The 16,611-nt window shown below is 40.6% G+C and overlaps 1 protein-coding gene across 1 annotated transcript; it reads right to left on the bottom strand.

Moving 5' to 3' along the window:
* Nucleotides 1-751: 751 nt before the first annotated feature.
* LOC307025634 (tubulin polyglutamylase TTLL11-like) lies at nt 752-14,487 on the bottom strand. Its single transcript, XM_079660451.1, has 7 exons — nt 13,938-14,487; nt 12,845-13,129; nt 12,279-12,374; nt 12,076-12,188; nt 5,240-5,482; nt 4,360-4,466; nt 752-2,837 (listed from the first exon to the last, which is right to left on the bottom strand). The coding sequence occupies exons 1-7, from the start codon at nt 14,220-14,222 to the stop codon at nt 2,527-2,529; spliced, it is 1,440 nt and encodes a 479-aa protein (XP_079516577.1). The 5' UTR covers nt 14,223-14,487; the 3' UTR covers nt 752-2,526.
* Between the last annotated feature and the right edge of the window lie 2,124 nt (nt 14,488-16,611).

Genomic DNA, 16,611 nt, shown 5'->3' with positions numbered 1-16,611 from the left:
ATAGTATATCAAAAAATATGTAAGAAACAGTATGTCGAAAAAAAAACATAGTTCATAAAAAACCTGACAAAAAAAGGTCATAGTTTAGTAATTGGAAGAAAGCGTTGTCGTGTAGTATATCGAACAAAAATGTAAAACGAGTAACGACATAGTATGGTTGAAAAAAACATGTCGATAAATACGAAAGATACTTCCTAGTATAGTAGGCCTACTGTATGTCAAAATGTGGGAAAGAAAGTCATACTATATTGTTGATAAATATGAAAAAAAGTAAAAGTAGAATATGTCAAAAATAATTAAAAACGTCATAGTATGTTGAAAAATACGAAATAAAGGTCATAGTATAGTTTGACGGAAAATATGAAAAGAAAGTCATAATATAGTTTTTTGTTTTTTTAAACATAGTATGTCCAAAAAATGTCATAGTAATGTGTGTCGAAAAATGTGAAAAAAGTCATAGTATGTCGTAAAAAACATAGTTTAAAGTTCATAAAAAAAACATGAAATAAAAAGGTCTTAAAAATTCTAAACGGCAAAGTAAAGTATGTCTAAAAAATAATTCCATAGTATATCGAAACGTTTTTTAAACATGTATGTCCAAATAAACGTCATGTATGTCGAAAAAAAAGCATACATGATTAGCAACATAGCTTGTGAATAAAGAACACTAAAGAGGTTTGTTTAGTTTTTTATAATGAAAAGCCAAAGTTAAACATAGTTCTTTCAAAAATAAATATACACACACCTTCAGTTCAAAGAGCAAAATTACTTTTATTATTTTGCAGTGCTATGAATACATTTCATTCATATGATCAATCACTGTTAATAACCTCATATCTACTTCATAGAAACAAACATACTGCAGAGAATGTTAGTCCTACAGTACGCATCGTGGAACATTCAACACATCTGATAGACTGTGTTAAACAGGTTCCTGCTGCATCTGCTACAGTTTGATTGTTCTTTAGTGCAACACGTCACACTTCATTGTCAGTCTGCATGTGACAAATGCATGTAATCAAATACAGGTAAAAGAAACAAACGTACAATTCAAATATGAATGTTCAGTGAGTCGCTGTAGTGTAAATAACTTAAAATAACAGCCATGATCGTATTGTGATGTTGTGAGGAGCCACTATACACAGGATGAGGTTTTACTACAAAAAGCTATCCGATTGATTAATAAACATTGCATCTGGTTTAATTATGACAATTCCTGCCATGCAACAATCAATTCCCAAAAGCAACTGTGTGCCTTCAGAGAGAGCATCCTAAAAACTGGAGGTCTGAAGGCTGCCTGACTGGAATAGCTGCAGAAAAAGAGGATAAGTGGTGGCATGGCCTTTTCCCTTTGAATACTTATTCACTTAACTCATCACTAACGGGCTCACGGAGCTGAGCCACGGCTGTAAAGAAGCTTTCATCATCGAGCCAAACACAAATAAATACAGTACACACACACACACACACACACACACACACACACACACACACACACACACACACACACACACACACACACACACACACACACACACACACACACACACACACACACACACACACACACACACACACACACACACACACACACACACACACACACACACACACACACACACACACACACACACACACACACACACATTGTGCTCACACAAATGCTCGGTCACCCTCTCATCCATCTCTGTGCAAATGTCATAGAGTTGTTGTGCAAATTCAAGAATATAAGGACACTCCCTCACACCCAGTTATTGTGGGTGAAACTAAGGATGCACGATGTACGGGGGACGATCAATCATCAGCCAATCAGGGGAAAGGTTTTAGCTTTCTGAAGGAGAAGGAGCAGAAGAAGATTTGCCAGATTACATCAAAGCATTTCATTTAAAAAAATGTGATGTACTTTTGTCCTTAAAAAAACAAAAGTACATTTAAAGTGTCAAACTGTTAGTGGAGTTAATAATAGTGATGTTAGATTTGGTTTAATTTTAAATATGTTAAAAATACATCTTAGCCTTTCTTCAGGTTTGCATATGAAGTTCTTTTAAAAATACAAAAATGTGAATATTGGCTTCGGCTGTACGAAGCATAAGGCTGAAGATGATTCAAACCGTGCATCCCCATTGAGAGTAAAGCTGGGTTAGTCTCAGTGACAGGTGAAGGGAAGCAAATAGCTGCCCTGTAGAATCAGTACATTTATTGAACGCAGCCCCTCCTGACCAGACCACGCTGTTCATATATGATCTCAGCAGGGGGGGAAGAAATGCAACAACCTTCTTGAATTCCATGTTCTATTTCCTCTCCAACTCTCCCCCCTGCAGACCTCCCCCCTCTGGAGAACAAGCAATCAGGCTGAGAACGGTGCTCCCGCAAAGTGAGCCAGCAGGGGTCCTCCTCTCAGCTCCCATCATGCACTGCTTGTGGGAGCTGAGAGGAGGAGATGTTGCAGCTCCTGGGGAGAGGGCTACAGGCGTGGTTTGGGTGTGGGACCCCCTGCTGGAGCCCCCCCCTCCCCCCTCCCCTCCCTCAGTTCTCCAGGTTGGCCCTGAGAGAGCGAGGCTTGAGTCTCTGGTGCAGCCGGTAGTCCTGGCTGGTGGCCCGGCGCAGGGGTCCGGGGGAGGAGAGCTGGGGGTGGGGGAGGGTCTGAGTCCTGATGGAGCGAGGCAGGGCCCTGCTGCAGCTCACCGAGCGCCTCTCCTCTCCGCCCGGGGGGGGGGTCTCCAGCTGGGCCTCACACAGCTCCAGCAGCGAGGCTACCTGCTCCCTCAGAGGCTGGGACTTGAACCTGCGACCCGCCAGGTAGAAGAAGGCCTCCACAAAGGCTTGGAGTCCCATACCTGCAACACAGTGAGGTTTAGAGCAGTCATTCAGAGGAGAATCAGTTATGAACAGTTATGGACTGAACAAACTAAATGCCACATGTTTATTTGAGCGCTTTAGAGGTGCGTGTAGGACGAGTGTCTTTCCTATGGACAGAACGAAGCTAGCTTTTGTCCTTGTTTCTAGTGGTTGAGCTAAACTAAATGGTTGCAACCCAGACCCTGGTTCTGCTGGAGGTTTCTGAGCTGTCATTCCATGTTACTGTCACCAAGTGTTCGCTCATGGTTGGAATTGCTGTGTGTCAGTAAATAATGTCTGGACTTGCTCATTAGGAAAAGTTCCCTGAGAAAACTTCTTCTATAAAATGTCAAAACAGAGAATTTCCATGTCCAAGATGTTGGTTGTTGTAATACTCATGTTGGCCACAAGAGGCTACAGTGGATCACTACCCCTAGTTCGAATTAGGATGAAACCATTCAGGTTGACATTTCTTCATGCTAATGTTATGTTACATAACTGTCCATTTCACCTGTCAATGATATAATAGAGGACCAGGTTTCTTTCTCATGGCTTCTGTAGATATGAACTGTATGTCAACACAAAGGTAAGAATCATCCAAAAGAATACAAAACTAGTCATAGTATGTTGAAACAACATGGCATGGCTTAGTATGTCAAATAAAATAACGTCATAGAAATATACAAAATGCCTTTTGAATTGTCATCAAAGAATTGCCAAAGCTCTGATAATTATTCCGTACTTTAGCCTCTGTTATTGTCGATCAAGAAGAGGAAGACATTATTTGCAGGCAAAAAAAGAAAAGGAGAATAATGAATAAAGATGCCAAACCACAGAGGAGCGACATGGTGAGTGTTTTGCTGTGAATCCAAAGTGCTACAGATCCCAAGAAGCGAGCATTTTCCTAAATTCCTTCACGTGTCCTTTCAGAACTTTGCTGCATATCCCCAACATAGAAAAACATCATATTGTGTTGCCTCTTATTGCTTCCCCACAAATCCTCCAAAGCACATCCAGAGAAATAACAGCGCCCGACACTCGAGTCCCTCTGAATACGTATGAGCTCATTCTGAATTCAGCCCACCACCTCCTCCGTACAGACCCTTCCATCCTTGTCCATGTGATCTCCATCCATCCGCTCTGCCTCGCAAACATTCCTCGCAAGGTGCAACGTCTGAATAATTCATGTCGGAGAGTCTCTTGGCTGTCACATTGTGATCTCAGCTCATTTACGCTAGCGCACGGTGTCAGAGGGAATCTGACAAAGAATGACAAGCAATTATCTCCAAGCACGTTATTTGCTCCGAGTCAAGGATATCAGGCTCTCTGTCCTTAACATGTTGTTCCTTTGTAGGGAAAAGGTTGTTTTTGCACACATGGCTAAGTGTCCATGTGTGTGTGTGTGTGTGTGTGTGTGTGTGTGTGTGTGTGTGTGTGTGTGTGTGTGTGTGTGTGTGTGTGTGTGTGTGTGTGTGTGTGTGTGTGTGTGTGTGTGTGTGTGTGTGTGTGTGTGTGTTTTACCTGCTTCTCTAGAGTCAGCCATTGTCCCTGACCAGCGGCGTGTGATGTCTATGTACAGGATATCCACTGAGGCCATGGAGAAGTTACTGTTGCTCAGCTTGCAGGTCCTGAAGACATGGTGGAATCAAACATGTCAGTCTACACGTTTCAAATCCAACTGAGATGTTAGTAGCTCATCCCCTTTGCAGTCAACCATATTGTCAACAGCTCAAGGACATGGAGGGATTTCAAACCAGTCACAATCACATTATGATGGAATACAGATGCAAACATCACACTACTATTTGGGGTTATGCAATACCTAAGGAATGCAAAATGATACACTTTAGGAATAAATATGATTATATTAATTATATTGATAGATATTTAACCAAGATATTATTGATCACAAGCAAGAATAACGAGAAATTGGTATGAAACTGAATCCCCTACAGAAATTATTTTAAGAAATGTATCATTTATCACACAGTTGTATGCAAAGACAAAAACTCAATAAATATTAAAGTTTCAAAAATCAAGATGTTTTTAAACCAGTGTTAATTGTTTTGTACAACTCTAAACGAGGAATGGATCTATAGAACTATTATTATGTAAATAATATATCATTACATATATATTCAATTTGTAACTTTTTCTTGAAGAAGAACACAGGACAAATGATTTATACATCAAAAAATAATGGCATTCAAGATCATCTTTATTTGAAATAACGGTCTGCACACTGAAGTCAATATGATTTGAATAATCTCTAAATCATTGATCGTTGAGAAAAGGAGACTAGCTCAGAGGACCTTGATCTTGATTGACAATCAGGAAGTCATGTAACCGCTATGGCAGAAGCTAACGGGGACCCAATAGAATACATGGATGAGCTGTGTACCTGATGAAGGTCCTGAAGGCGGTGGGGCCCAGCCGCATGTTGCCTTTGACCCCCAGGAAGCGGATGAAGAGCGCGGCGATGCGCTCCACCAGCCGCAGGTAGTTGAACTGTTTGGTGTATTTGGGGTAGACCTGCTTCAGACACAGAGAGGGCAGAGCTCCTTCATCGGGGCTTCTGTCCTGTGGCTCCGCCTCCATGGGGATCTCCTCCCCGTGGTCCAGCCCACCCGCCCTCAGGTTGGAACTATAACAACCAAATGGTAGGAGGGAAATGAAAAGAAAAGCATATTATATTAAAAATGTATTGAAAAAAGAAAGCAGTTGAGCGAGCATGTGGATTAAGGACGACTAAAGTCCCTACTTTACTGCTCAGGCCCTGCAGGAGAGAAGCTGGAGAACAAAAAGCCCCCCAGAGTTCCAGGTCACCTGAGGACGGACGTAAAGCACAGAGATTTCCTTTTGAGTACGCACTTAGCCTGGATTGGCGGGGAGAATAATGTCTTCCCACTCCCTCCCTGTGCTCACATTCACAACATTTAATGCAACGGTAGATAACTCTACACGCGACATGTTTTGAATGCTTATAAAGAGAAAGTTAATACTCCTCACAAAGTTTGGAGACTTATTTAAGTGAAAAAGGAAGAGTACTTATGATGGGAGTAGCAGTCTGACTGGTGAAAAACGTCACACCCAGGAGAGCCTCTGGAGAAGCTACAGAGGATCTCCACAGTGCTTTTATTCTAGTATATATTCTATATAAGACATAAGTCCTGAGCATGAAAAGAAAGAGAGCAATATTGACCATTACATTGCACATGCTGATGGTGGACTCATTTAGCTTCAGATAGATGCCATGAATGCTGATGAGGCAGAATATAAAAGCACTTATGTCCGTTTGTATATTCAGCATCACTGTCACAAGAGATGGCTTTCCATGCGAATGAGGAAGTCAAATCTGGTCTTAAAATCTTGAAAGAAAAGTTTTGAAAATGTTTTATGAGATAGCAGATGCATTCACCATCCCTAGTGAAAAGGGAGCCCTGAGGAGCTTCTCTTGAAACAAAGTCCTGCTTGAAAGTGTCTCTCCTAAAGGCATTGTGTGCATTGCCAAGACCTTCAAAAACGTGTTGAATAAATGTTCATTAAAAACTGGATTATTCAAAGTTAAATTATGATATGCTGTGGAGGTCAAGGGTATCAGTTTCAGTTAAGAAAAAGTCTTGAGACAAAATAAATGTATGTTTTATATTTAGCCAAAAGGTCACAAAAAAAGTTTTTAAAAAGAAAACACATTATTCAATAATAATTGAGTAAAATATATGTTTAAGCATCTTATTTAGCCATTAACATCTTTGTTTTGCATTTGTTTTAATCTTAACTTTTTGTAAACTTAGTTCATAATCTCATTTTGAAAAACACTTCTTAACGCACCCTACTTCTTTACTTTATACATTCAACGTGCAGTTTTAGAATCATTTTTAGTAATATAATATGTTGGTTGGTTTCTGACAGACGGCTCTGCTCACAATCCTTATAGCTTTTATCTGTAATATAGCATTAGTCATGGTTTCGCATGCATTTCCCCAAACTTCCCCACAGTAGGTACAGGGTATATGCAGGACTCCTGAAGTCCAATGGAATCCCTTTCAAGACCTTTTTTAAGACCCTTTCCAAACATTTTAAGACCTCATCGCCACTTGGAGTTTTAATGGGTTCCATTGGCGACACACTTTACCTCACATTGACTATATACAGTATTGATTGTCCTTCCTCCTTTATCTTCCAACCCGATGTTGTTTAACAACTGGCGTAAACGGACCTTCGCGCGCTATCGAGCAGTGAGCGTGCGATGTCCTGTTCAGATGACGTCAAACCCAACGGGATGCCATAAATAAACTACACAGAATCACACTACACACCTACGCAGTGATTACATTCAGGCAGACTGTAGAATACAACCTCTTTGGACGATTTATAGACTTACTGAAAACAAGCTACAAAATGTAATACCTTGGAAAATGCAGTTTAATACTTTTTAATAGCCTTCATTTTTGATAAATTGATTTGATCAACTTTAATACTTTTTAAGACCCCGCGGACACCCTGGGGTAAAGTATGGAACGAAACATAAGTAATGAATTTATATTGAAAACGTCTAATTCACAATAAGCATGTGATGAGCATCAAGTCTGATTCGTCACAGTCCCACTCATTTCCACTTCTTTAAGGTCACAATGCATTCATCTGAGCGATGCGCTCTGCACCGCCTGCCTGTGTCTCGCTGCCAGCGCTCCCATTGTGCTTCCACCCAGGGATTTGCCTCCTTCTCACAGAAAATGAAGATGAGTCAGGCGTTTCTGCACATCCTCACCCTCAGGAATGTGTGGGAGTGTAGACTCTGTGCTTAGTTTACAGACATCTCCCGCTCTCTCCTGTTGGCTTTGCGGAACTTGTAACTGTAGGCCAGTATCAATTAGGCCTCATCATTTGTTTAAGTGCAGTGACTTTGAATAAATGTCATCATATCATAACAACCTGAGCAGAGGTCTCATTAGTGAGAGTCAGTGACAACACCTGTGTGGGTGCGCAGCGCCTTAAATAAACTCCAATGTTCAACACAAGTAACGAAGGAAAGGCAAAGTGGATTCAAACGTCAAGGGGATTCAGGGCTGCTGACTTTTAGGAGACAGTTTCTTTCTGCATGAATTAGTAAGCAGTGTGAATGGCACACAGAGAGCACTGCTGAATGTTTAATAGAATCAATCATCCCTCAGCAGCCAGAAGGACACCACCCACATGTATTTAGACAGGACGGCTGGGCTAAAAACAGACACATCTTCACCAGAAGCTGACAGACAGACAGACAGAGAGAGAGAGACAGTGAGGGGAGGGTCCCAGCAGAGGGAGGGGAGAAAAGGATGGAGGCTAGGCGAGAAAGCAAAAGTTGGCAGGATATTAAAAAGACTCAAGACGCCTGGTGCTAAATGTTAGCCGAGCGTACGTGAGACGAGGCTAGGACTAATTAAGCTGTCATTACACTGCAATTATGGTTGTTCCGGCCTCCTGGTGAATGAATCATCAAAGCGGTTTCAGACTGTCGAAAGTCTTAAAGGTAGAATTCAGGATGGATTGGCTGAGTCGCACCAAAACACAAACAGAACAAATTAGCCTCCCATATGTGTGTAAATCAGGTGTGTGTGTGATTTTAAATATTAACTTTTTTCACTTATCCCTACAGTATCACCACAAGAAGTATAACATTAACAATCTACTATATCTATGAGTCACATGAAAGTGTTCAAATGTGACATCTTCCTAATCTGCAGCTCCCCTCGGCTTCTTGGAGCTTTAACCCCCCCCCTCTCATGGACACATTCACAAAATAATAGATCGCAGCCCCATGATAAAATCAGCATGAAATTCTTATTTTTGCAAGTGCCATCTGCCCCATCTCAAGGTCTGATTCCTAAAAGATATTGAGCTAATTATAATGCAGCGCAAACACAACCATACCGTGTTTGCATCTGACTGCAATTATCCCTTTGGCAATAAGGGCCAAATGTTGCCTTCATGCCAAGAGCACAGTTGGCAGAACAGAAGAGAGAAATGAGAAACGAAAAGTCAAGCCAAAGGTCCTGGCTGACCTCAGGAAAGGTATTTTTCAATCTGATAGTGTGTCACCTATTTGGGCTTTAATGTCCCAGTCTGTGAGCGCTGCTTCAGAAGCACACCTCCAGATATACACTGGATCATTCTTTATAGAGCAATTAACCACAAAGTTATTTTCAACATGAGGGAATTAGAAAAACACAAGCAATGTCATGGACAAGTGCACATGTTAAATGATTAAATGTATATTATTAAAAGAAGATAGACATGATTTTAAGCAGAAGCATAAGTTAACACATGAGAGTTGGTGTTGTGTTATGCTAATGATGCTCTGTAATGTTTTAATAAGCAACTATTTGTTAACACAGTTACAAGATGTCGACATGTAAATCATTTGTTCACATCTTGTTTCTGCTGCCCCCAAGTGGCCCCACAAAACCTAGTAATGCAGCTTTTAGAGATGAAGGGGTTACGTGTATGCATTCAAATATTCCACTGAAATAAACTCAGTTTGCCTTATCGACCATATCATGTATAATTGTATAACCTATTATTTTTCTGTATGCAGATGATGCTTTAGTTATCATGTCCCTTGCACACTATTTTAACAAATGTGTTCCTCCAAATATCTGTTGTTTGTTCCCACCCACACATCTCTCATAATGACTCATAAGTCACCCTCAGACATCATACACAGGATGAATGAGCTTTGTGTCACTGATACCATCACAGAATACATCCCCATTAACCTCTACCCCCTTTTCTCCAAAATGACACTTTTCCCCCCTTTTGTTTGCCACCTTATTTTTACTTATCTGTTTTACATAAGGTCTCACTCCGTCTTCTTTATAAGAAAAACTCTTTTTCCTCAACTGTATCTCTGTATTGTGTGCCTGGTCAGTTCTCACCTCTCTTCCACTTCATCTTGACAAGTCAGATTCATACGTGGGTGACTTCAGTCTAAACTCTGCGTTCTGAGCCACTGAGTCCCATAAATCCCGCTGCACACCAGCTGTCAGAGACCACAACACACGTGTGTTTACTTGTGGCTGCAACATCTGTGCTGTTAACACATTGCTTAACCTCCAGTAACGATGTCGAGAGATTATGACCTCCGTGGAGGTATGTACAAACAGTGAAATGAGCCAGATGATTTTGGAAATCATAGGCTAAAAGCCACATTTTCACAATACAACAAATATTATTCATATTAGTCACAAGGGAACAGGATGAAAAGGGGGCTGTGAGAAACATGTTCAACCAAAGCTGAAATGTTGTGGCTGATACAAACATAGATATTTGAAAGATGTGTTTTTAATAAATGTCTTGCAGTATTTATAGGAAATGTGAGGTCAAAAAACAATATAAAAATGCAAGTGGCATTGGATGAATGGATTAGGAGCCAGTATAAGTACGTAGATTGGCATTAGTTGAAACGAACAGAATTCCAATCATATATTTGACATTGTGCTGGAGTGTAATTCATTCATACACAAGATGTGATTCTGCTGATTCTAGCTGGATGAAAATATAGCAACCCGGGAGGCATGAGGATTAAAGGTATTATAGTCGCATTATATCGATGCGTTACTCATCATCATGAATGTAATAGCTAAGTGGGTATTATCCCCGAGAAGATATCCAACAAAGAAGATCAAATATCTGATATAGAACATAATCTGCGGAGGAGGCAAGAAATGGAGAGAGAAGAAATAAATGGAGATGGTGGTGGAATAGAAAAAAGTAAATCCTCTTGTCATTGAAGAAAAACTGATTAAAAGGGTACAAAAATAAAATGATGGCGGAAGTTTATTGCCAGGCAGCACTCAGGGCTGGTCCGACGCAGATTGAGCCATCACACTCGTACAGTTGTGTTTGAATCTCCACCTCGACTCGGCTGAATCACATTTGTCCATTTAACAGGCTTATGGAGAGAGCGGTGCAGAGCTCTGAGAAGGGAAGGGTAGCGTAAGCTAACACATCCTTAAAAATGGACTCTTTTAGAGGATGTTTTGAAGTGGGTTAAATGAGGTACTCTTGCGAGGTCAGAGTATTACACATGGCGGCCAGAAGGCTTCAACTTGGAGAAACAAACAGGAGTACTGGCACTGACTGCATTGGTGCGTCCCAACCTTTACATATAGGGAGGCGTGTGGCGCAGTGGCCTAGTGCGTTGGTGTTCAGATCAGGGGAGCACAGGTTCAAACCCCACTGCAGTCAGAATGTCGTTGTGTCACTGAGACACTTCACCCCAAATTGCTCCTGTGGGGATTGTCCACAGTACTGAGTATGTAAGTCGCTTTGGATAAAAGCGTCTAACAAGTCACATGTACCGTAATTTTCGGACTATAAGCCGCGCCTTTTTCCCTATTTTTCGACACTGCGGTTTATAAAACGGTGCGGCTAATCTATGGATTTTTACAGCTAACGGCCACCAGCTTTAACTCTATGGGCTCTATGGCCGGTCCACGGACCCCCACCTTTAAGCGGCGGGTTCCAGCAGGAAAAGCTGGAGGCCGGAAAAGAGTGAGACAGGTAGCGCGCAAAAGTAAAAGTGGAACCGAGAGTGGTATGTCGCTGCTGCGGCTTATATTCAGGTGCGGCTTATAGTCCGAAAATTACGGTAATGTAAAAATATACAATCTATGATACAAAGTAACCCTATCAAGCACCAAAGGCTCATACATAAACCAACCTATCAAGGCAGAGCTAGACCAGTAACTCCAGTGTCCTGAAAGGTACGATTATTGTTTTTCTCAAAGAAGACTAGTGGCTTTGAAGAGAGCCAGATATCAGCTAAGGTTTCCGGACAGAAATGGATTTCTTATGGCATGCTAAATGAGTGAAAATATTCCAAATATAGCGTACATGTAAACACATATGGATGTGTTTAGGATTATAAAAATGTTTTGCTGCTTTCCCCACTGACTTTGGATAAGTGTGGAATGTGCAGTTTGTTAGAATTGTGTTTAATGTATAAATAAACGTGTGTGTTGTATAGTTAAAGTGTGTTTTTGTGATATTTTATGAATTGTAATATGTAGTATTTTCATTGGTATCATTTTACAACCCCACTTCAAAGATCTGAACCATCTCTTTAAGACCAGCAGACTAGGAGAGGAGGATGTCACCGCGTGTGTGTGTGTGTGTGTGTGTGTGTGTGTGTGAGTGTGAGTGTGAGTGTGAGTGTGAGTGTGTGTGTGTGTGTGTGTGTGTGTGTGTGTTTACATTGAAGTTCTCTTGTGGCCGGGGTCCATAAGGCGCAGAGTGTCCCTGATCACCCCCACTTTGACCTCTTCGTCGACCGGACTGGGAACATATTCAAAAACTCCTGGCGCCATCTGAGACCAACATAAAGATTTATCACAGCAAAGGGAATACAAAAATATCACAAAACTATGACGAAAACTGAAGATGACCTTCACTCTTACCTCCTGCTCATGTTCTATTCTCATACTGGGGTTGGAGTTGACCTCTAATAGTACTGGCTTCAGGTTCTTCATCAGAAGGATGTCAAAACCCAAAATCTGAGAAACAAACACATCTCTTTTTATTCATATGTTAGAGAAAGAAGATTGTATACTAGAGGTGAACAAAAGCCACTATCTTTATGTTTTAATCAGATTTACGAAGAAAGTGGTCATGCCTATAAGTTGTTGGAAATATATGGATGTGTGTTTATAGTTTCAAGCTGTATAACTGTTAATCGTCTGGATCTTAATGGGCAAAATTAAATGAGATTAGTGGAATTCTGATCTGATGATTATGAAAGAAGTTCTGAAACTATTCAGTTTTTAAACAAATGTATGCATATTTTGTATTAACTTGAGTATTTACATTTTTTACAACGCTCTTCTACTCCACTTGATTTTGAAGCTTTTACTGCACATTTGTCTGACAACTATATTTACTTTTCATGTTAGAGTTTTCTTCCCCTTCCTTGAAGGAGGTAGAAAAGTCATCATCACAAAGCTTCTTTTTGTTCCGTTTCCCCCACCTGAAAGCATGTGGGTCCCGGTTTGCCAGGAGGTATTTCAGCCTGATAGTAGACTCTAAGCTCAGGCACCACGGCGATGGTGGTCTTGATGACGAGGGCGATGATGTCGGACCACACCTTCTTGATGTCCACGCCTTTAGCTGCCAGCCTGTACAGCACGCTGGAGAGTGAGCGCTTGCTGCCTGTGCTCTGGCTGTTGGAGTGGACAAAGTTTCCACTGTGGACGTTCAGCGAGTAGTTTGTCAGGTGCATGAAGACATGGCTCAGATTCTTCTGGCTTGGTTCCTACAAAATCAGAATAAGAGTTGCATTAATTATATGTACAACTGCAGTGCTGTTCAAAAAGCTCCTTTTCAGAAAGAGCCGATTGCTCTTCCTCAGGTAATGCTGCTCGCAGCTTTTTCGAGAACTGCTCATCCAGACAACTTCGCTTTAAAAAAGATTTGCAATGGAAAACACTCAATAGGTTGACCATGGGCCATTTCCATTATCTTGATAATTGTGAATATTCTCACATTCATCAACTTGAAAAGCCTAGCTCACTATTATGGTAGACAAGTTAAACATAGATCCTGATTGAAAAGAAAACAGAAAATTATAATGTAAGAAAGAACAGACTCACAGAGACACAAGATGATAAGGCAAAAAGAGGCTTTCAAAATAGTATTTTATATATAAAATATATTGCCTGTTTTACATGTAGTTAAAGTATTTTATTTTATTTTGCCCAGTGTATATGTGCATTTTGAAAAATACATATTTTGTTCTGCATCTTACAATCAAAATAGGAACAATATAATTCCACTTCAGGAGAGACTTGATGTTCTCTACAATTAGGTGGAAAAAATCAATCAAAAATGAAATTGTGTGCATCCCTAGACCCCCAAAATATGTGTCTTTCCTGGGGCACCTTACCATTTCTAATTATTGTATTTAAGATTGTTTATTTTTTTACTCTATTGGATAAAAACTCAAATCGGTCAGAAAAACTCCTTGACATGTCATAGAAGTGGAAGTACGTGTTTCATGTCATCGAAGCAAATGAACAGCTTCAGAGTGAACCTGTGGACCTCCACAGCTCCGTCATGGCTACCTGGTACGGCTCGGTGCAGAATCGTGTCAGGCCTTCCTTGGCAATGTAGATCTCCAGCGGCTCCAGGGACTTCAGCAGCACGTACAGGCGGATATCGAACTTGAGCTTGTCAATGAGCAGCGGCCTCTGGATGTACTCCTGGACCACAGCCTGTTTGGCCTGTGAACCCACCATGAGCTTCAGGTCACTGGGATCACGGATGAGGTAGATGCCGTCGCCCTGAGAGCCCCCATCGGGCTTCACAATGAAGGTGGGGTTCACCGAGGCATCGTTCTCCTTCACCATGCGGATCTAAAGCAGAGGAGGGGGTGGGTGAGGATACGTTTAACAAGAACCTCATAGACAGTTTCTGGTAAGAATTGAATCACACATTTTCACAAGCCGTTGCAAAAAATCTAAAACAAAGGTCCCAGAGATTGAGTGAGAAAAGTGTTATGGTGGTTTATAAAATGTGTTATCAATCCATCATAGGTCCTTAATATCTTATGCCAGATATTGTATTAAATCAAATCATTATTAGGCCTTGCACTGTAACTTTTGGAGCTGCATTTTATTCATTTCTTATTACATTTCAGCTTTCTTGAATATTCTATTGTGTTTAGCTCTTTAATGACCTATTTCAATTGCAATTAAAAGTCGTTATCATGTTTATGATCATTTATTTCAATGCTATTCATGTCTTATGTAAAGCATTTTGAACTGCAACAGTGCTGAAGTGTGCTGTAAATAAATGTGTCTTGAGTAAATGTTGACATACAAAAAATGTTGAAGGAGGTTTGGGTCTTTTTTTGTCCTTCAGTCTTGTCTGTTGCAAACATTTGGAATGAAAACTGTGATATTCTGGTGCCCCCTGCTGGAAATATCATAATATTACTACCAGTAAATGTGATATGTCATTTTTTACTCCATTTCTTTGACCATCTGTGCATGCAATTTAAAGTGCTCCTATCATGCTATTTTTAGGCATATATTATGGGTCTCAGATATATACAAATATATAAAAAACATCTATGATGTGTTTTGCTCAAAATACCAAACAGATCATGCATTTGAGACATCCCTCATATTCCTCTGTTTCAGCCCTGTTACAGAACTGCAGGTTTGGGGTCCTTAGTTTGAAAAAAAAAAGAAAAGGAAGGAGGAGCTAATGCCTGCGCAGAATTCTACGGGATACAGGGAAACACTGCCGTGATGAAATGCCATATCATGTTCCAAACCACATCAAGGATTATTTCTGAAACAGTATGGAGCTCAAAGGCTTTTTCTCTTGCCGGTTATACCGGTGAGTAGGGCTGTGCGATTATGGCAAAAATCATAATCACAATTATTTGGGTCAATAATTGTTATCAAGATTATTTGACGATTATTCATTGACCATTTATTGAACTTTAAAACAAATAATATTTTACCGACAAACAAGATCAACAAATATGTTGGAGCGCACTTCCAAAACCATACTAAACATACAGTTGAAAGTGAATGTGAAGCCTTTGGAACTACCTGGATTTCTGCATAAATGGGTCATAAAATGTGTTCTGATCTTCATCTAAGTCAACAATAGACAAACACAGTCTGCTTAAGCTAAAACCACACAAACAATTATATGTTTTTATGTTTTTATTGAACACACCATGTAAACATTCACAGAGCAGGGTGGAAAAAGTATGTGAACCCTTGGATTTAATAACTGGTTGACCCTCCTTTGGCAGCAACAACCTCAACCAAACGTTTCCTATAGTTGCATATCAGACCTGCACAACGGTCAGGAGGAATTTTGGACCATTCCTCTTTACAAAACTGTTTCAGTTCAGCAATATTCTTGGGATGTCTGGTGTGAATCACTCTCTTGAGGTCATGCCACAGCATCTCAATTGGGTTGAGGTCAGGACTCTGACTGGGCCACTCCAGAAGGCGTATTTTCTTCTGTTGAAGCCATTCTGTTGTTAATTTACTTCTGTGCTTTGGGTCGTTGTCCTGTTGCATCACCCATCTTCTGTTGAGCTTCAATCGGTGGACAGATGGCCTTAAGTTCTCCAGCAAAATGTCTTGATAAACTTGAGAATTCATTTTTCCGTCGATGATGGCAATCTGTCCAGGCCCTGAGGCAGCAAAGCAGCCCCAAACCATGATGCTCCCTCCACCATACTTCACAGTTGGGATGAGGTTTTGATGTTGGTGTGCTGTGCCTTTTTTTATCCACACATAGCGTTGTGTGTTCCTTCCAAACAACTCAACTTTGGTTTCATCTGACCACAGAATATTTTGCCAGTAGTGCTGTGGAACATCCAGGTGCTCTTTTGCAAACTTCAAACGTGCAGCAATGTTTTTTCTGGACAGCAGTGGCTTCCTCCATTTTATGACCAACTTAAGCAGAAATCCAGGTAATTCCAAAGGGTTCACATTCTTTTTCTTGCAACTGTATATTAATATGATAAATAAAAATAAATTAGACCAAAATAAATTAAAATCAAATATGTTGCAGTGCACTGTCACAACCTACTGAAAACTCCTTAACAATGCCAACATTTTGGTAAAACATATTCAACATATTCCACTCAGTTAAACGTTGAAGGCTGGCCAACCGTCATGGTCCAGAAGTAACAGAAATAAATGCTGAACTACAATTTAAGACCAAATAAAAATGTTTTGACCACCATGGCAAATGCTGGTAGGG

Source organism: Notothenia rossii (assembly GCF_949606895.1).
Source record: "Notothenia rossii genome assembly, chromosome: 11".
Taxonomy (NCBI): Eukaryota; Metazoa; Chordata; class Actinopteri; order Perciformes; family Nototheniidae; genus Notothenia; species Notothenia rossii.
This window is presented reverse-complemented; position numbering and strand designations above follow the sequence as displayed.

Bases quoted from the DNA above. Each gene is read 5' to 3' on its own strand.
- LOC307025634 (XM_079660451.1), bottom strand. From the start codon at position 14,222: ATGGTGAAGGAGAACGATGCCTCGGTGAACCCCACCTTCATTGTGAAG. The intron at 13,130-13,937 runs GTAGCCATGACG...CTGATTTTGTAG, and splicing joins TCTGCACCGAGCCGTACCAG to GAACCAAGCCAGAAGAATCT. The intron at 2,838-4,359 runs GTAAAACACACA...ACTGTGTTGCAG, and splicing joins GGCTGACTCTAGAGAAGCAG to GTATGGGACTCCAAGCCTTT.